Source organism: Sceloporus undulatus, chromosome 3, assembly GCF_019175285.1.
Source record: "Sceloporus undulatus isolate JIND9_A2432 ecotype Alabama chromosome 3, SceUnd_v1.1, whole genome shotgun sequence".
Taxonomy (NCBI): domain Eukaryota; kingdom Metazoa; phylum Chordata; class Lepidosauria; order Squamata; family Phrynosomatidae; genus Sceloporus; species Sceloporus undulatus.
In genome coordinates, this window is record NC_056524.1 from 135,164,392 (window position 1) to 135,185,271 (window position 20,880).

Below are 20,880 nucleotides of genomic sequence, written 5' to 3' on the forward strand. Positions count from 1 at the left end.
GCATTGATTGACATTCGGAGCCATCTGGAATCGATCAAAAGTACACACAACTTAATTCAGTTCCTCTATCACAAGGAACCAGTTGGGATATAATGCTATAGTATGAGTTAGTATAATATGTGCAAGCCAAGGACTGAAATGTTCCGCTATCCATTCTGCTGGCACAGCTTGTGCGGTTTATCTGTTGCGGCTTCCCACTGGCGAAAAAGGAGGCGCTAGCAGAGCATCCTTTCAGGACGCTCTGTATCGGGCCTATGAGTTTCTCCCTTACTGTTCTTACTGATGGGATAGAAAATTATCTCTAGTTGTCAAGTAGTTGCTATTATTTTAAAGCCTTTCTTATTGGACCAAGCATAGAAAGTTCTATCCTTTATTCTAGAATGATCACAAACTTTGTGAAACTTAGACGTAGCTGTTTACTTACCCTTTTGATATCTACTGCTATCACCCTTCTTGTGACTTCTCTTACTTAATTTAATAAAGATTAATATGTCTATGGGTTTTCCATTCTGCTCGCATGGCTTCCACAATCCAGGCAGCCTTTTGAGAAATTGTTCTTCTCACCATTCCAGTATGGTCTGACAGCAATTATTGGAGCCCAACAGGGACCAAAGTCAAGTGCCATACTCACCATTATGGGTGTTTATGCATCAGGCCAGTTGTTAATGTTGAAATAGTTCTACAACACTGTGAGTTGGATCCAGACTGTCATACTTCATGACGATCCAATCTCTGCTCTTTGTGAACAACTTTTGCCTTTTCCCATTGCTCTAATAGCAAGTTTCGGGGTAAGGATTGCTCTAATCAGATACATTTCGACATGGATGTTGCTAAAAATATTGGTGGTGTAGTGGTTATATCCAAGGGCTGCTGAGCTGTAAGCTGCTGAACATGTGAATCAACCTACTATTTTGGAGAGATAACAACTGAACCATCAGGTTTCACTTTCTGGTATGTAAACTGACACACAATTGCCAGCTTCTTGGATTCTCTTTATGCTTCATCTGAACCGTTTCTTACAAGTAATTTCCTCTTGTACTCTTCAAAGATAATAGTGAGGAAGATAAACAATGAAATTTTAACATAAACTTTCAATAGACTTGTCTCAGTGGTAACAGTGCAATCCTACACATGCCTGCTCAGAAGTAGGCTTCTTTGAGTTTACTGTGGCTTCTTCCTAGACAGGCATGTATAAGAGAGGTATCAACAAATCCCTATAGTGTCCTGGATTGCAGCCTGAAAGTACCTTAAGGTTAAGAGCAAACACAGACCCAATCTGCGTTGCAGAAATAATGCGGGTTGACACTGCTTTAACTGCCATGGCTCAATGCTATGAAATTGTGGGATTTATAGTTTTGATAAATATTTACCTACTGTCAGAGCGCTCTGGTGCCACAACGAACTACAAATCCCAAGAATCCATAACATTGAGCTGTGGCAATTAAACTGGTGTCAAACTGCATTATTTCTGCAAGGCAGACAGTCCTTGTGTGCAAAGTTGCCAGGTGCAATAAGGGACTGACTAGGTTGAGGAAGGAATATAAGCAGGCATTGGTTGCCATGCAAGCAATAACTGCTCCAATTCCTCTTGTATGCAATCCTTAAAAGAGGAGTGTGTCCTGTCCGTATGTCACCTAGCAATCCTACTTGCATTCTATAGCCCAGGGGCATCAGACTATGTTTAATGGAGAATTTAAAAAAATGTATGCATGGGCTTTTTCTCTAAAATATGAACAGAATAAAATTAGAGTAATTCTGAAAAGGATGTTTTAATCAGTAATTGCTGTATTTGTCCCCTTAACGTGTGAGTGCAAAATGCTGAAAATGCAGCAAAGAAGCATTTATGGCAATAGTCCAAGGGAATATAACCTATCATGGGTTTTTCTGAGACTCACTCAAGGTCATCAAGTAGTTTTCCATGACCAAAGAGGGAAACCCTGATCTCTACAGTCATAGCCCTACACTCAAACCACTACACCATACTGGCTATCTCTACAAGTAGGAGAACACTAAAATACTTACAAAACCAATAATTTTGTTTCGAGTCATCACAGCTCACAGTCTCCAAGAAGGATGGCACTTGATACCAAATCAAGAACAAATCATATGGCCATTATAGCAAACAGAACTCTACCCACTCAGTGTCACTAAAGACTGAGTTTGTGGGGAACAAGCTAGAAATCAGAGAAACAATCTTGCATGGATTTTAGATAATATCCTCACTCTGGCAGGTGTCCAGGATTACATGCTTGAGAGACAGTGTGCTTTGCTGTTCGTTCGGCCTTCAGATGGAACTGTCAACTTGGCATCATATGTGTGGACCCAGGCAAGCTGGTGTTGCTTGTACTGAAGATTATGATGTAGCCATTTGAGTGAAATTTCCACATCAAAAGAACTTAGAATGATACTGTGGGGAAAGTGTGTTAAGTGTCTATGACACTATTTTAATGACACATTAAATGAAGCCAAATATGTGTGACAGGCTGTTCACGGATCAGTTCAGACAAATCCTTACACAACTAATTAGCTGAAACTAAAGAGGAGGATTAGGATGCTGTCCCCTACCATATAACTCAGCATGGTCTATATTGATTGGGAATACTTCTCTGGAGTTTCAAACTACAGTCTTACCCAGTCCTATCGAGATATGAGTGAGTTAATCTGAGGCCTTTTGCATGCAAAAGTCATTCTCTAAGATATTTTTCCCACTCTCCATTCCTGGGCTTATGCATGAGATACACTATGCTGTTAAAAGGTAATCATAGTATTTCTAGCAATGGAATAATAAAGCAGGGACGGAGAACTGGCAGACCTCAAGAAATGGATGAATTATTCCTTCTTTAATTGTTGCTAGAACTTGAGGTCTACAATTTCTCCATCCCTGCTTTATTGGGCTAGCTAGAATTCAACAGGTTGAGTTCAGCCACAGATCACCCAGCCCTGTCATAATGCTCTCCAACAGATAGATAGATAGATAGATAGATAGATAGATAGATAGATAGATGATAGATAGTCATATGCAACTCAAATAATTTTGAATGTCTATACTTCTTTTTAGTAATGTTTAACCAATCTAATTTGAATTTTCTTCAAATGCTGAATGTGTGTTTTATTTATTTTCATTTATTTATTTTAATCCCACCTTTCTCCTAAGGCGGCTCTCTACATATATATATATATATATATATAGAGAGAGAGAGAGAGAGAGAGATTAAAACAACACATCACACCCAATTAAAATAGTCCAATTAAAACAGTAAAAAGTTTGAAAACATACAAAATTAAAATATACAATGTCAATAATAACATGTTTGGGTACCTTCACAACTTACAATGGGCGCTATATCCTATGTAATCCTTGGATTTGTAGTTTCAGAACGTCTTTAGCCTATTCTGCCAAACAGTCTGGTGCCCCACAAAATTACCAATCCCAGCATTCTGTAGGATGGAGCCATAACAGTTAATGTGATGTCAAACTGCATTATTTCCACGGTGTAGATGCACACAGTGATTCAAGTGTGGTGGAGAGAGGCCATGCTAGGGATCAGATGAAAAGCCTAATGAGTTCCTAATCTCATCTGCCAATAATGCTTTAGTCCCAACACTCTAGTTTACAGGATGCTACAACTAAACCTGTAACCATATCTAAGCATCAATAGAAATGTTCCCAGAACCTCTCTTTCCTCTATTATCTGTGTCATAACTGCATTATATGCCCCTTAAAGCAGGAACCTGTCCTCTGCAAAACATTGTGCACTGAGAGAGATTTAAATAAACAGACAGAAGTAGGCAATAAAAGTTCCAGTCTAAGTGTACTTGTGCTGAAAACAATTTTCTTCCCAGTTCTCAGTTTCTAGAAGTCTAGAGTGTACAGATTTTCAAATCTTGATGTTAGAATATGAAGAAATAGGAGAAGCAACAGCATCTAATGATAATTTCTGCAAAATGACTGATATCAACCAAATATAAAAACATGAAGCAGAGACACACTAAAGCATGATGTCTTTTATTGATGGCAGTATTAACAATGGGATCCTTGTATGAAAAAAGTTTAGCATCATGGAACTAAAAAAAATGTCTCTCATGGGATATATTTTGTCCTCCCTGTTTTTGTTGTCAAGTGCCATCCTTGAGTCAAAGTGAGACATCTTGAGCACTGAACAGAACGTCAAGAGGTTTTGCCGCAACAAACACCTGAAGTGAGGAAAAAGAGAGCAACATGAAGATCTGTTATTTCTACTCCATCTGTTGTCAATCACACACACAATCTGTTGACTACAAAAAGAAAGCAGACAACTGTTACATCTATTGTCAATCAACATTTGGATGTATCGTCTGGAGAATACTGTACCTGGCAAAACAGACACTATCGGGCTGTGCAGACAGTCCCAAAGGGACAGCCTCCACTGCCCCCCTTTACAGCCAGATTGGGGTCATGGAAACTACACACCATGGCCCTGATCTTGCATTTCCAGGGTGTGAAAAGGAGCAAAAGCAGCTCCTTTTTGTGCCCTGGAAAGGGTGCAATAGCCACAGTGCTGTGGCTTTATGGTGTTGCTTTGGTGCTGTGTCACATGGACGTGGCACCAGAGGAGCGCTGTGACACTGTGTGCCGTGCAGTGTGGCAAGCGGTGTCACACCACCCTGGGGGTAGAGCCAGGACATGCTACGCCCTGACTCCTCCCCAAGTTGGCCTTTAAGGCCTGTCTGCATAGGGCCTATGATTCTTTTTTATCCATTATATAAAAAAATAGCTGGTGTGTGTAGTGTGTGTGTGTGTTTTTGAGCATGTATTCACTAGGAGTGGGAATGATGTGGTCCTCTAGATGTTATTACACTACAATATCTAGCATCTCTCCCCATTGTCTATTTAGTCTAAGTCTGATGGGAGGTCGCAATCTTGCAACATCTGGAGAGCTGCATGATTCCCACCCCTGATAAACAAACTTGCTATATTTCTCTATAAAACAACAGCTTTATATTTACAGTGGACCCTTGTCATATGCTGGAGTTTGATTCCAAGATCCCCCGTGAATAACAAAATCTGTGGCTGCTCAAGTCTCATTAAATATAATGACATAGCAAAATGGTGTCCCTTATAAAAAATGGAAAATCAAGGTTTGGTATTTGAAATTTATACTTTTTTTGAACATTTTCAAACCGTGTATGCTTGAATCCATGTATAAGAAATCCATGTATAAGAAGGGCCGACTACAAACTACAACTCTTGTTTGTTTATTAGGCTTTCACTCTCAATAGATTTCTAAGTATCTGTCAGGAAACAGTGGGAGGGGAAAGGACCTGACAAAAATAAGGCACCCCACATGCCATTAACTTTGTAATGGTTGTTCCATACTATATGGAGGAATCATCATAACCATTTATGCTAACAACTTGTAAACTCCAAAGGCTCCATGAAACCAATGATTAATTGAGTCTGGTCTGTCTGATTAACCCAACTAGCAATGTTGAGTTCATAAAGCAATAAAGCAACTATTGTTTAACCAAACATCTCTAAACACTTCAAGTTTCTGCCATCCCTTTTTTATCCATTCTCTGTATTAGATTGTTCCTGTCCTTATTCTTCTCACCTCTTCCGCTCTGCTTGATTGTTTAGCATCTCCCTCATGAAGCTGCCACTTAAGTGCTGTTTCAAAAGCCAGTCATAGACAAATAGCATGTTGCCTTCAGCAACCAGACTAAATACTTCTCACGTATACAGTTAGATTCCCTATATTCTGTTCTATTTGTGGAAGAATGTGCCAAGGAGCCTAAGCTGTATCCAAATTGTTAGCATTAACTAAACTATAATACACCCCCAAATGCCACTAGCCATGTGCTATGTTTTTGTCCATAAACTTTCAACTTGAAGGGGAAACTGTTGTGAATCATTTTCCTCTCCCCTTTTTGAAAACCACTTTTATTTTCAAAGAACTACTTTGTAGCAATTAAGGGAAAATATGAGTTCATTAGTGTTTTTTAAAAAAGATGTTTAAATAATGTCAAGGGTAATTGATTTTCTAACCTGAGAAGGCAAAGGAAAAATAATGGAATCAAAGTCAAGTTACAAAATACCAGTTTAATGGTTAGTTCTTTATGTGAATGGCCATACAGAACACAAATGTGTGGTGGTTCTGTGTAGTAAATCCATTGTATGAGCAGCCCTTAGAGTGGCTCAAGTGGATTTTAGCTGTACCAAGGCAACCAGATTTCAATGATGGGGTTAACATCAACTTGAACGCTGCCATAAAACAACCCTGTGCACATAAAACATCCTGCCAGCCATTTGTTGAAGTCCAGAAATTTGTGAAAGGCACACCAACAAAAGAATAAAAGGCAAACGCTACTAATAAGGCATTTATTTAAAGCAAAAGTGACACTTTCTTAAAGAGTACATTCCAATTGCCCATTTCAGTAAGTTTGCTTTTCCAGAATTGTACAATAACATGCATTTCTGAAACTGAAAAAAAAAATTGTTCCATTCTTGTGTTTTGTATTCAACAAAACTGTGTGGGCAGAGGGGGCACCGCTATCTCTGAGCCTATTTAAGTTTTTAAGTTATACAACCAAAGTAATACTCAACAGTCCTGTAAAGGAAAAAATAAATCATTGGCCCATTACAAATGGGCGTAAAGTACGTCCTGGGGACATACTAGGGTTAGGCAAAGTGCGTGCCTTATGCACGCACCTCACCCTAGTACATCCCCAGGACGTACAAAATGGTGGGGCCCGTTCCACATGGGGGCCACCATTACGACGTCATGAACGCGCTACCTCCAAACGGGGCAGTGCGGACGTGACGTCTTTGCGCCGCGCGAGGGCGCATAGAGCACCCTTTCTGGGGAGCATGAAGGAGCTCTGAAATGGAGCTCCTTCCGCGGTTTGCATCGCTGGCGCAACCTTTAGACGGCTGTGCCAGCAACGCAAGGGAGAAAGGGACCGAGCAGCCTCTTTCTCCTCCTCCCCGCGGCCTGGAAAGCGGTGGATCAGGGCCTCGGAGGCTGCCGTTCTGGCAGCTGAGGCCCCAATCCGGCGGGGAAAGGAGCACCTACGGGCTGCCCCAAACGGGCGGTCTGTAACGCACCATTGTTAGAAAAATTGTCTCTTTGGGATTTTTTGCTTTTGGGGGAGGGAAGGGGTTACTTCTGCAAACCTTGCTGGTCATTTTGATTGCATAGAGATCAACACTTAGCATGAACATTGCTAAGAGAGGAAATTACCAGTAAAAAGATACCAAAGAGATAACCAATTGAAAACAAAATAAATCTAACTGCAGCCAATGTAGATTTATATTCTTTAAAGCAAGAACAGGAAACTCCCTGAGCTCTGGAGACCACCCATCTACACGCATGTGGAGGTCAGAGGTTGACATCCTACATACTATCTTGAGCCCACCTTTTTAAAACCCAAATATGTTCCTCACTTTATTGGTGTCAGGTGGGGAGTGGGGGTGGATACACCTTTAGGCTTAAAACAATTTAGGAAGAAAAAAAGACAAAGTAAAATTGCTCCCCAATCCCATAGAGGATCCCTCCCCCCCCCTTTAAACATCTAGTACATTTTTAACAAAGTTAAAATTATACACCCAGCATTTTAGCTTTCTGAATAAACTGAGATCAAGCAAGTTCCCAAAACAAGACCACATAATTATTATAGCTTTATTGCAGACAATGATTAAATGGAATTTTAGAATAATTTCCACAACCAAATAATTAAAGCTTTGAAAAAGAAGAAAAAAGCAAAAAGCTCCCAATCAGCCTTTACCTTTGATCAGTTCCTAGCTCTTGGAGGTTGATAAAACTGTTGAGTGGGCCGTGTTGATCGCCGAGGTTGACCATCACCACCTCTGCGGAATTCTAAAGTTTGTTCATAACCCATTTCTTCCTCATCCTGTGGATAAAACACATGATTCAGACATGAGCACTGCCAAATCTATCTATCTATCTATCTATCTATCCATCCATCCATCCATCCATCCATCCATCCATCCATCCATCCATCCATCTATCTTTTTCTGTGCAAATAATTACTTATATAAATTACCATTGTAACTAAGGGGCAAAGCAGATAGGCACAAAGGGGTGGCTAGAAGCCGCTCCCAGCCGGATCACCCTGGGGCCATGGCAAACACACACCATAGCCTGAGGGGCGCCTCTTCCCATGGAACCACCCCTTCTGGGGCTGGTTTTGGGTAGCTTAGCAGGCCTTAGCAGATTGCTTCCATGTGTGTGCCATATAAACGCCATGCCCCTGGAGCGGCGGGAAACCGCCCCTGTCTACCTGTCTATTTCAGGCCTAAGACATGAGAAGAGTTGAATCAGCGCACAAGCTAGGAAGACATGAAGATCATGACAACTATTGGGAGAAAAGGAAGAGGTTGTACTTGTGCAAAGAAAATGCTGTATATACTCATGTATAAGTCTAGAAATTTTGCATCAAAAAATTGACCCCCCAAAGCTGGGCCAACTTATCCACAGGTCAGTATAAGGACTGTACTTTATCTCTGATAAAAAAAAATAAATGAATCTTCCCTTCTCTGAGTAGAGTGACAAAAAGCAAGAGCTTGTCTGTCCCAGGAGCAACTAAAAGAAGCACCATCCCCCTCTACTCTTTCTGCCATGGCGCCACTTCTGACCTTTTTGAATACCCAGGCAGGAAAATACCACCAGTGGCAGCTCTCTGGTGGTTTGCTCAAAGGAGTGCCAAGAGACATTGGGCTTTGAAGGATCTGAATAAGACATGTGTGTATATATGTCAGCTTTTCTGGGTTACAATTAGGCAAAGTTATCCTATCAAAGTTAAAGGTTTTAATGACTGCTAATGTAGTCACAATTTTCTTGGATTTGTCTTTACATTCTTTTTGACATGTGGGCATTATCTGAGCCCAGCCTGTGTTTATCTGGCTCCCTCACACATCACACAGCCACCATTTGCCATAGTTTCCTCCTCATCCATCTAGCCTTTAGTATGAGCATAAACAGTTATGCCTGCTGGAATTTTGTAAATTCTTTGGCATCATATTCCTTTCCTTCCGTCTTCTACATCCTTAGTTACATTTTTACAGTTTTTTTTACAGTTACAGTTTTACCCTGGATTTATCAAAATCTATAATTTTGGCACCGAAACCTGCCCTCAACTTTTACATGAGGTCAGGTTATAGTTGAGCATATATGGTATACAGCTTTGAAAAATTATCTATCCCTCTGCTTTTGCAGGAAGTAAAACTGGAAAAAAATCTGGAAGGGTGACTAATGGAACCTTTAATGATGAAAAACATTGTATTCAAGTAACAATTACTCAACATACAATTTTTAAAGAGTTCTTCAACAACTGCTTAATATCTAAGCAATTTAGTGTCTAAAGAAAAGGAAATAATTTTTTTTAAAAGGTAGAATAGAATACCAGATACGTCACAATATTGGTGTTGCAGGAAAATAACATCATATGTCTAAGCTTAGAAAATGAATGGAAACGAAAATGGAATATGAAAGTTGTCATCTATGGTAAGTGTCTATTCTGCCCTACTCTGAGATTGCTCCGGGTAATTAGCATGGTGTAGATGTTAGTGATAAACTAAAATAGAGAAAACTTCGGTTCAGATCCAGAGTCACAAAGTCCACTGAGATACATACTTTCTAAGTCTAACCTACCTCATATGGTTGCTGTGAGAATAACTGAGAAAAGGAGGATGACATAATTGTCTTGAAATTTGGAAGAAAGGTAGACTATCTAACTGCAACATATATATATAGAGAGAGAGAGAGAGAGTGTGGAGGGCACTGTTTCACATTTGAATTACATGCAAGTTTTGTTACTATAAGTTACTTCAAGGAATAATGAGTGATTTCTATTACAAGAGCCTTGTATGACTAGCATTCTCTGGTAGAAAAATTAAAGAAACTTATCCAGAAATTAGTTTTGAGAAGTTTCTTGTTGGATTTGAGTTTCTTTAACCAATGATAAGCAAAATTCTGTTCTGTAGCTTGGCAAATAGTTGAAACAGCAAACCAGTAACTAATTAAATTTTAGAATTGGCTTGACCTTGGTAGTTTATGTGTCAGTGGTCACCAGGAGTGCCTTAACTGCACCCCTTCCTAGAATCGGAGGACCTAAAGATGTTAGTGGATGTGCTGGTAACCTCAATGTTGGACCTCTGCAATGCACTCTACATTGGGCTACCATTTGTACCCAGTCTGGAAATTCCAACTGTTTCAGAATACAGCAGCCAGACTGATTTTGGGTACATCCAGGAGTGATCACCACACACCAATCCTAAAAACACTCCACTGGCTACCAATGCAAAGTACAAAGTGTTGGTCATTACCTTTAAAAACCTACATGGTTTGGATCTAGGTCAGTGATGGCGAAACTTTTAGGGACTGACTGCCCAAACTGAAAGGCATTCTGGCACCAGGTGTTACCTGGTGCTGGGGTGGGACTTCTGGGACAGGACTTCTGCCTTGCAGGGGAGGACTTCTGCCTTCCGGAGGCAGGTCCTCCAGGGTGGGACTTCTTCCCATTGCCCTCCCGGAGACAACTGAAGGCCCAGGACAGCTGAGAAGACAAGGAAAAGGTGTGCACCTGTTCCTCCCCCCCCAGAACACTCCCAGGCCTTCAGCTATCTCTCCAGAGACAGCTGAAGGCCTGGGACAGCTGGGAAGACAAGGAAGAAGTGCACGCCTGTTCCTCTTCTTCCCCCCACACCCTCCTAGACCTTTAGCTGCCTCTCCAGAGACAGCTGACATAAGCAGCTAAAGGCGTGAGAAGAGGAAGAACAGGCACGCGCCTGTTCCTCCTCCTCCTCCTCCTACACCCTCCCAGGTCTTCAGCTGCCTCTCTGGAGGCAGCTGAAGGCCCAGGATGGCTGAGAGGTGGAGGAACAGGTGAGCACCTGTTCCTCCTCTTCCCCACACTTCACATGCCCTGAAAAATGGCTTTGCGTGCCATCTCTGGCATGCGTGCCATAGGTTGGTCGCCATGGGTCTAGGTTACCTACAGGATTGTCTTCTCCCATACAACTGGCCAGGACTATGCTGGCAACAGTTTCCCGGAGGACTTTTTTGTTATGATAACAATTATTATTTTTTAAAAATCCTCCTGATTTTAATGCTGTTGTTCACATTTTCAATATTGTTTAATTTTATTATTTATTTATTTTTATTTATTGTATTAACATGTATGGTTAGTTGCCTTTCATTTGTGAATAAAAATGGATTCTAAGGATTTCAAATATAGGAATAAATAATATTTAGCTGAACAAAGCAGAGTGCAGCAAATTCTTCATTAAAGGACAGCATCTTGGGATGAATACAAATATGAGGGAAGTTTCTAGGACATTCAATATATGCTAATATTAACTCTTATCATTTTGGTAGCGTCAGTTAGTGCCTGTTGCCAGAATAACAGCCTGATAAAATGGTAGGGCATAGCTTCAGTTTTCAGTGTTATTAAACATGTTATACATAAATTTAACATCCTTCTGGACTTTATGAGCTTGGATTTTCCTTGCCAACAAAGAAGTTATTTGCCTGATGCACTCTGATTTATATTTGGCTATGGTTGAACTTGGAAGGATCACAAAGAATCCTTACTACTGTCAGCTACTGGTTAAACAGAGACTTGAATAATAGACCGATCTTAGAGAAAGACCTCTATGGTGAGCAAGTCATCTGTTTCCTACTGTAAAATAAACATCAGTTCAACTGAAAAATCCATGTACAGGTTGAGTATCCCTTATCTGGAATTTCGAAATCTGAAATACTCCAAAACTCAAAATTGTTCACATTGTTGGCTAAGATTTATTGATACCTTTACTTTCTGATCATTCAGTGTATACAAAAAAAAATTTCATGCACAAAATAATTAAAAAATATTGTGTACAAAACTATCTTCAGGCTATGTTTATAATATGTATATCATATCTCATTATGTATATGTAAATATCCAAAAATATAATAATAATAACAACAATAATAATGATAAATATCCAAAATCCAAAACACTTCTGGTCCCAAGCAGACAAGGGAGATTCAACCTGTACCCAATACAACTTTAAAATATGCACAGAACAGTATCTCAAAATAATTATATATTGGTATATGCATCATTTTAAATCTTACTGTCCTTCTACATTTTTCTTGCCTTACATTGATGTTCAGTCATAAAAATCCAGCTTGGTAAATAAAACACAGTAGGGAAAGAGGAAAACCACATTACAGATGAATTGATTGAAATAAAGAGCCAGGGCACTCAGCTAGCAAGAAATGAGCAGAGCTGTTGATGACCAAGGCTCATGAAGGCCTGTCTTGCATTGGGTTGCTATAAGCTGAAGCTGACTTGATGGTAAATAACAACTCCTGTACTCTAATGTGGAGAATAAAATGCCAAATCTTGATAAAATGAATGTACTGCTTAAAAGACTATGTTCAGACAGTTAGCCAGTCAGTGACCATTGTCATGTGTTAGTTGAATGACCCCCACAAAACACACACTTCAGTACACAATAATAACGTATATCATTTGGGAGTTCTTCATAGATTCCCAGTTTGTATGATTATTTGCCAATAATGGACATGAAAGGGGAAATTGTGGATTCAGTGGTTCCATGACACATCCAAATCATGTAATGTTGCAATATAAGGACTGCTGTCTGTAATATAATTGTCTAAACTGGGCTTGTCTTATATATTGTCTTATATTTTCAAAAATGTAACATCCAGTGAAGCAAAATCAGCAAATCAGTACAGATTTTTGTTAAACCCAGTATATTACAGATATAGCAGTACTGGGTTGAAGCATCACAGGTAGAGAAAATACATGGGGCTGGAACCATAATCAACTTTCATGAATGGAAGGGCTCCACTCCATCCAGTCTGATGGGATTCATATGAAATACAGCCCACTTCACTCAGCAGAAGACCCTCCAATCTACTTTGTAGTACTGTATCTTCAGGTATGTGTGTGTGGGAGGGCTGTTATGGAAGAAGGTATCAAGGAAGTCTGTTTCTGCCATTCTAATTTTACACACCCAAATCTGGATCAAAGCTAAGGTCTGAAAGAGCATTTGAGCCTTTTTTTTTACACTGTCTGTGTTACACAAATGTTCAGTAAAATAAAGTGAAGAACAGATATCATTTGTCTTCATACAGCAATTATAGATTCATGTAAGACGTGTATGAAAAACACACCACCAAAGTTTGAACTTCTCACTGCAGTTCTGCTAAAAATAAGGTTGCAAAGAAAAGAGGTGTAGAAATATTTCCTAGTGTTTTTTAGGTACAAACTCCCATCTTACTGTGACATTAGTGATCCCTTTTCTTCACATCATATAAAGAAAGACCTAGAAGAGATAAATAGGAGCAAAGAGTGGAACAAAAAGACTAGGTATTTTTAACTCAACACCTGTTCCTATTTTTATCTCAAAACCCAAACTCAGTTAGTATAAGAGAAAACATCTAAAATGGAAGACTGCTCACCTTTAAACCTGTTAGTTTTTTAAAAGCCAGCAAGCTCTTTCTCCAGATGTTGTACATACACTTCCAGTAACTATTGAACTATTAATATGAATTTAAATTCAAATTTGATTTTTTAAGGCCTTCCATCTGTTTCCTTCAATTTATTTTAAATTACATTGCAACCTGTTAGAAAGATTAAAAGCAATAAAAGAAAACCAAAGAAGGAGGAAAAAAAGATGAAAACATACAGGTCAAACAACCAGGGTTTGTTACCTGTATTTTAATCCCCCTTTGGTGCTGTTACCACAGTGACCTAAAAAAGTAGGGTGTACAGTATTTGTTCAAATTTAATGGTGTTTTCGATTCAGTTGAAAGACCACCTTTCCAGCAAACAAAGCACTTGAATCAAGGGGAAGGTAAGGAGAAGGTTACTTATCTTCAGTTAAGATACTCCAAACATAATGTGATTGTGATGTAGGCATTTCCCTGGTATCTGAAATGGGAACTGTGCACACTAGGCTCTATGATTATGTTGAACATATGCCTATACTAAATGAGAGGATGTGATGCCAGTAGGACTGTCCATCTACATCAAATGAAACTTGTTTTCAATCTGTTCTAATTTGTGATAAAAAATAGTTTTATACAAGTAGGAACTAGTAAAATCACCTCTGAATATTCCTTGTCTAAGAAAACCCTATGAAATTTATGTTGCTTTAAGCCAACAGGCAACTTGAAGGCCCTTACACATTTGAACTTTGCATTCTAACATATATAATGCCTGTACTTAAATACTGGATCAGCTATAAATTGACTTAATGTCACTCCAGTTGTACGAGAGGCTTCAGCATCTCACACGAAGGATTCAGTTCTGACCTCCAACCAGCTACCCCAACTCTGAAAAAGCTGCATGAAGACCTCGTGTAGGGGACACATACACTCATACTTGAGACTGAGCACTTCAACAAAACTGTATCTATAATTTAATTTTTATATCTTTTTAATATCTTACTTATCCTCTTTTATCAACCAAACCAAACTTTTATCACACAAACTATTGTAAACAACTTGATTATCATCTTGCTTTTATTTAAAATGTTTTGAATGTCAAAGAGAAAAAAATGGAATATAAACGATTTTTTAAAATTCTCTCTCAGTAGTCTAAAAGTAATTATGTCTCTTCTCCCCAAGGGCTGTAAGGATAGATGAAGCAGAGGAGGGAAAAACAATGTAAGATATTCAAGTCAACATATTGTTTTTCCTTTATTTTTGCAGTTATGTACCTTTAAGTCAACTCTGACCTATGATGATCCCATCACAGTGATGGTGAACCTTTTAGAGGCTGAGTGCCCAAATTGCAACCCCAAACCCACTAATTTATTGCAAAGTGCCGTGTCCCTCTGGCTTTCCAGTAACAAACTCTGGAAAACTCTGTGCTGGGGTGATGGCACATGTGCCCACAGAGAGAGCTCTGAGTGCCACCTCTGGCATGCATGCCATAGGTTCGCCATCACTGTCCTATCATATGGTTTTCTTGGGAAGATTTATTCAAAGGAGGTCAGTTCTTGCCCTCCTCTCAGGTTGAGAGAATTGACTTGCCCAAGGTCACCCAGTAGATTTTCATGACTGAGTGGTGATTTGAATCCTGGAGTTCTTACTGAACACTCAAACTACTGTACCATGCTGGTTCACTCCTCCCTAAACTATATTATTCTCACAAATCTTCTGTAAACGAGAGCAAAGATTCAAAAAAGATCAAGTCCAACACACTATCCACTAGACAACATTGGCTGATGTTTGCAGATATTATTGCTGACCTCTACAGTATCATGGAGACTTGGCTGGATTCTATTTTATTTATTTATTATGTGTATGTTAAATTTTTCTATCCTTCCTATATGACAAGATCTCAGGGCAACATATCCTACAGGACCACTTCTGACACAGCCAGTATAATACCAAGATAAAGGAAAGGCATCAGTCTAAATTACCTGTTGCTGATATGCCTTCAGTCTTATTCCCAATGCTACCTTGTCTAATGAGGTATACTGACATACTCAAATTTGTGTGAATGGAGAATGTTATGGTCACACTTATCATTATGATGTTTCTCTAAATTGTGGCTAAGTAAACAGAAATAGCAAAGCTAACACAGTTTTGTGGTTTTGGACAGGACTAGAAATGCATGGGATTTAGAGACAATATATTATTCATACACAGATTATGTGGTGGAAGTTCAAATTGAAATGACTGCAGATCCCTTCATGAATGGAACATCAGTTAAAGGAATCTAGCTTTGACCCCTGTGAATCCAAACAGTTTCTCAGCTTAGAGAAGACTATCCTCCAGAATAAGGCATAGCTGGACGTTAGCGTTGTGTAATTGAGCTAATGATGCTAAATCAATCTGAATCCAGCATGGAGTAACTGAGACATTTGGTATTTTGTTCTACACTTCCCAAAAACCTGAGGCAGCATAGCACATGGCCAGCTATTGGAAATGATACATTTGTCCTTAGTAGTGAGTATATTACTCTTTTCAATCTGTTCCAACCCACAGGGAAAGAAGGCAACAGATCTATGTGACTTCTAGGACATTTTATTTATCTGACCTGGCTCATTCATATAAACCCACTAGGCAACATTTGGCAAGCCACACTCTCTCAGCTTCAGAGGACAGCAAGACAAACCCCTTTTGAAGAAACCTGCCAAGAAAACCTCATGATAACTTTGCCTTATGGTTGCCATCAGTCAGAAATGACTTGAAGGCACACAACAACAAAAAATTCAGCAGCAGCAACAGAGAGAACCAAGGCTTGCAGACTCTTATAGTCCCTTGGATCAATGTTGGTTAATTTAGCCGAAGACCACAAGTTGAATGCTAGTTACAAGTTTTAAGGAAAGGTTAACTTGGTGGATTGTTTCCACTGTGAAGATGTGCATTTTCAGTGAAAGCGTAATTAACTGACTTCCCTTTAAATGTTTTTGGTCAGACTTAGGATCTTCTTTTTGCTTCATATCTTCAGGTGTTTCTGTATGAAGATGATATTTTTTTTCTTTCTCTTCTGCTTGGTTTGAGCATTAAGACCTTTCGTTTGGCTCTGGCCTCTGCATCTACAGCTTCTATGTAGGTCAGGTGAGCAAAACAGTAGTTGGGCAAAAGCCATCATGACATGACAAATTATGATTGCTGGAATAAAGACAGTGAAATAACACTTAATAATTTAAGGAAAAGTTAAGAGAAAGAAGAGCCCAGAAGAGCTTACCTGCAGTTGTGGTACTTGAAGTGGTTATAATTGCAGTCACACATATGAGTTATTTGCCTGCACAGAACAATATTTCTAGAGACAGGTGGGCAAGTTCTAGTAGGAATCCTTTCTCAAGCCCTGAGCACACATGCTTAACAGGGAATGACTCCTAGGCATCCTGCCTAATTCCCAATGGACCATTACAGCAGTTACAGAACCAACAGACCAAGAACAGATCAAAATGACATCTGCAGCAGGGAAGGAGGATGGGTTGTGTGACTGCACAGATATCCACTGAAAGAACCACAGTAACAAGTACACAACCTATTCTTCTTCATTGTGATCTCTATGCAGTTACACACAGAGGAGAACAACAAGCTGACTTACCTGAGGGAGGAAAAGGCAATGCTAAGCAACCACACCACACAGCTGAAAGAGGCATGTGCCTAAACCAAAACATCGAGTGCATGGTTTTGGACAAAATCAGATGGCTGCAATGCCTCTCATCAATCTGCAGCCCAGTGTAATTCAGGTACAGAGCTCGCACTTAGAAAGGCTGTGGAGGATACAAAAAACTCTTGTACAATGCACGCAGTTATCTGATGGTATCTGGAACCAAGAGATCATGGCAGAGCTTGATGGTTCATGACAGCCAATGTAAGAAGTGATGAATTAATGTCAGAACACACTTCTTGAGAATCTTGTAGCAGATAAAAAGATGAGGGCCACACCATAGGGTGTTAGTCCTGTCAACATAAAGCTAGAGCATTCCAGATGCAGCCTTTAATAAAGTCTCTTGCAATGTAATTATTATTAATCCCTTCTTTGATAAATGAATGAGGGGATTAAAAGGCTCTCAAATTTTATTATTACTTGTGACAAATTAGCTCATTTTTGAAAAGGCATGAAGACAGAGGAAACCAAGCCATATTGTCTTCCATTGTCTTGACCTGTTTGATCAGTTATCCTAGCTATCCTAATCAGTTTAAAATGGAGAAAACTCAAATTATACATAAGGACCAAGATGAACCTTTACTCTGACTTTCAGTCTTCAAGCGCATGGATTCATAGAGAACTAAAAGTATTTTCCCCTCAATAGGCAGGATTCCTAATTCAGGCTAACAGTTTAAATGGTACATCAAGCTGAAGTCCCTATTAGAGCTGGATGAAGAAGACATTGTTAAAAGTTGGCTGAGATCTAGAACGAAGCCAAGATCCTGTTAAAGGCAAATGGCCCAGAACGTTCAGATGCCCATTCTGGATGTTCCAGTTGCTGTTCCAAATTGTGGCAATTGGAGCTGCGGTAGTTTCTCAATTACCTCTAAGCTTAAGTTGTTGTTCTACTGCAGGATGAAGGAGGGGTACTTGCATAAACAGGTAGCTCTTTACACAAACATGTAAAAAGTACAACCATTAGAGAAACACTGGCCTAAAGTACTAACAAAATTGCAGTCTTACAGTCATGCAGATGGGGCAAAAGGAAGGGCCAGAGGCCACTCTCACCCTGATCAGTGTGGGACCGTGGAGACTGTATGGCCCTGGTGCTGATCCAGGCTGCCACCGCAGTCCTAATCAAAATGCAGACAAAGAGTGGACTTTCTCTGCTCCTTTTCCAGCCTGCTTTTCCTCCAGCTCACCTAAACACCATGCCCCCAGAGAGGCCGGAAGCTGCACTTTCCTGCCTGTCTGTTTCAGGCCCATGTCCGAGTCCAAGTAGATCACAAGTTGAGCAGGAGTCAACAGTGTGATGATGCAGCTAAAAAGGTAATGCAATTTTAGGCTACATCAATAGAACTAGAGTGTCTAGATCAAGGGAATAGTGACACTCTATTCTGCTTTGGTCAGGCCCCACCTGGAATACTGTGTACAGTTCTGGGCACCAGAGAAACTGGAGCATGTCCAAAGGACTAAAATGGTGAAGGGTCTGGAAACCATGCCCTATGAGGAATGACTTACGGAGCTGGGGATGTTCAGCCTGGAGAAGAGAAGATATGATAGCCCTGTTTAAATATTTTAAGAGTAGTCATACTGAGCGGGAGGCAAGCTTGTTTTCTGCTGTTCCAGAGAACAGGACCCGAAACAATGGATGTAAGCTACAGGAAAAGCGATTCCACCTCAACATTAGGAGGAACTTCCTGACAGTAAGGGCTGTTCGACAGTGGAATACACTCCCTTGGAGTGTAGTGGAGTCTCCTCCCTTAGAGGTCTTTAAATAGAGGCTGGATGGCCATGTCGGGGATGCTTTGATTGAGAGTTCCTGCATGGCAGGAGGTTGGATTGGATGCCCTTGTGGTCTCTTCCAACTCAATGATTCCATGATTCTATGTCATACTAAGGGTAGACTCTGTGAAATTGATGAGTATATAGTTCAATTGATTTCTGAAGTCTGCTTCAAATATGATTACGTCTGAATCCGACCAAACATGTTTTACAAGTTGATCTCATGAACTGAAGAATCAAGCACAACTTCGTTTATTAAGATTACTTCAAGATAAATAAAGGATTGCAATAATGCTGCAAAATCCAGCAAAACAGTTGTATATTTTTACAATGGTACTCCTTGAAAAACTGGTTGTTCTTTTAATTTTGCGATAAAATTTCTTTAAAGAGAAAATGAAAATAGGCATCTAATAAGCCAAAAATTTTCCTTTATTTTTAGGTCTGCATCAGAGAACAGTGTAAATATTGTTTAATATATAAAATGTGCATGTATTTGGGGGGAAAACAGCCCTAAAAGTTGAAATTTTAAAAAATAGGATGTGTGTGTAAAAGCTGTGAGATAAAACACTTGTTAAAGATAAATCTAATATTACACAAATCTTTGCAAAAATTACTAAAATTGTTTTGAATTTTATGGCGATTTTTAAATGTTTTTATCTGTGAGCCACCTTGGGTCCCTTCTGGGAGAAAGGCAGCATACAAATGAAATGAAATATAAGGAGCCATACTGGATCTATGCTGAACTATGCTGCATTCAATTAAAAGGGCCTTACTTTCAAGAGTTTTTAGGACAACAACCCCGAATTACAGTTTCATTGATTTCATCATACATTACCTGCAAGGCATTCAAAATGCATGTAAAATTTATTTATTTATGGTATTTATACCCCGCCCTTCAGCCCTAAAGGCTATCAGAGCAGCTAAATAAATGTGCAGAGAGGGCGATGAGTGTACTAGGTTCACTTCTCCTCCTTGATGCTATTCCATTAATAGAGGACAACTTTCTTTACACACAGAGGTCTTCAAAATTTGCTGACAGAAATTTAACACTTGGCTATCAAATTCAGTCATACAGTGTTGACATCCAAGCTTCACAAGAACTGTTCTAACCTAGATTTGGGGCTAGATTATCACTTTAGGCAGGGGGAAAACTCAAACTGACCTGAGAACCTCCTTGACTCTGTAAAGGGCTGAGCGCCCAGAACTTACTAGCCTGCTTTGTGGGAAACGATGGCCATCAGGAAAGCAAACATCAGAAAATGTAGTTCACAAGCAGAGGGCTGGCCCATACAAAGTTTTGACACAAGTTGTGAGTGAGAAATCACTGGCAGGCTCTACATAGATACGGGAATTCAAAACAGGGGAGTAGAGATTCAATTGGCTTTGTTTGGAACTGGAAAAGCTGAGAAAAACACAACAGTTGTCAACAGGAGAATGTAATCATCAAGTAACTACAAGGAAAAAGAAAGTGACTTTTGTAAATCTTGAACCTGTCTCTGAATGTGAATCTGAAGGCCAGTTGGGTATTTGATACAGCTTGCTTATTTTTAAAAATCATGGTAGCCACACTCTAATGTTACCCCTAGGTCCAGTTCTACTTTGCCCCTTATCGAACTTTGATATTTTAATATTAAAAGGGGATGTTTTAGGCAGGTAGCTGAAATGGCACCTATAGTGCAGGAAACAAGCCATGCCATAGATTCTGTTCGCTCAGTATGGGGGAAGCTCAAAGGCACTTAGCCAGGATAGATCAATTAAGATCGGAATCTGCATCTTGGGTCCCTTTTGGAGGAAAAGAACCATACAAATGAAATGAATAAAATAGGAGTGTGATGGTTGGTCATAGACCAGGTGTTTGCCAGAAAGCTGGAAATCAAAGCACATTTCCCTCTGAAGATGACACCTCTTTGTGTGAGACATCTGAATTGATTGCCTTGTCACTTCCACACATCTCTGGTC

At 39.7% G+C, this 20,880-nt stretch overlaps 1 protein-coding gene across 1 annotated transcript in view; it reads right to left on the reverse strand.

The window, feature by feature from the left end:
* Positions 1-3,990: 3,990 nt before the first annotated feature.
* TDRD3 (tudor domain containing 3) overlaps positions 3,991-20,880 on the reverse strand; it is a 97,789-nt gene continuing 80,899 nt past the window's right edge. Inside the window, exons 11-12 of the mRNA XM_042458429.1 lie at positions 7,765-7,890; positions 3,991-4,194 (exon numbers count right to left, since the gene is read on the reverse strand). Of these exons, the coding sequence (XP_042314363.1) occupies positions 7,771-7,890 (120 nt within the window). The 3' untranslated portion in view covers positions 3,991-4,194; positions 7,765-7,770. The remainder of the gene's footprint in view (positions 4,195-7,764; positions 7,891-20,880) is intronic.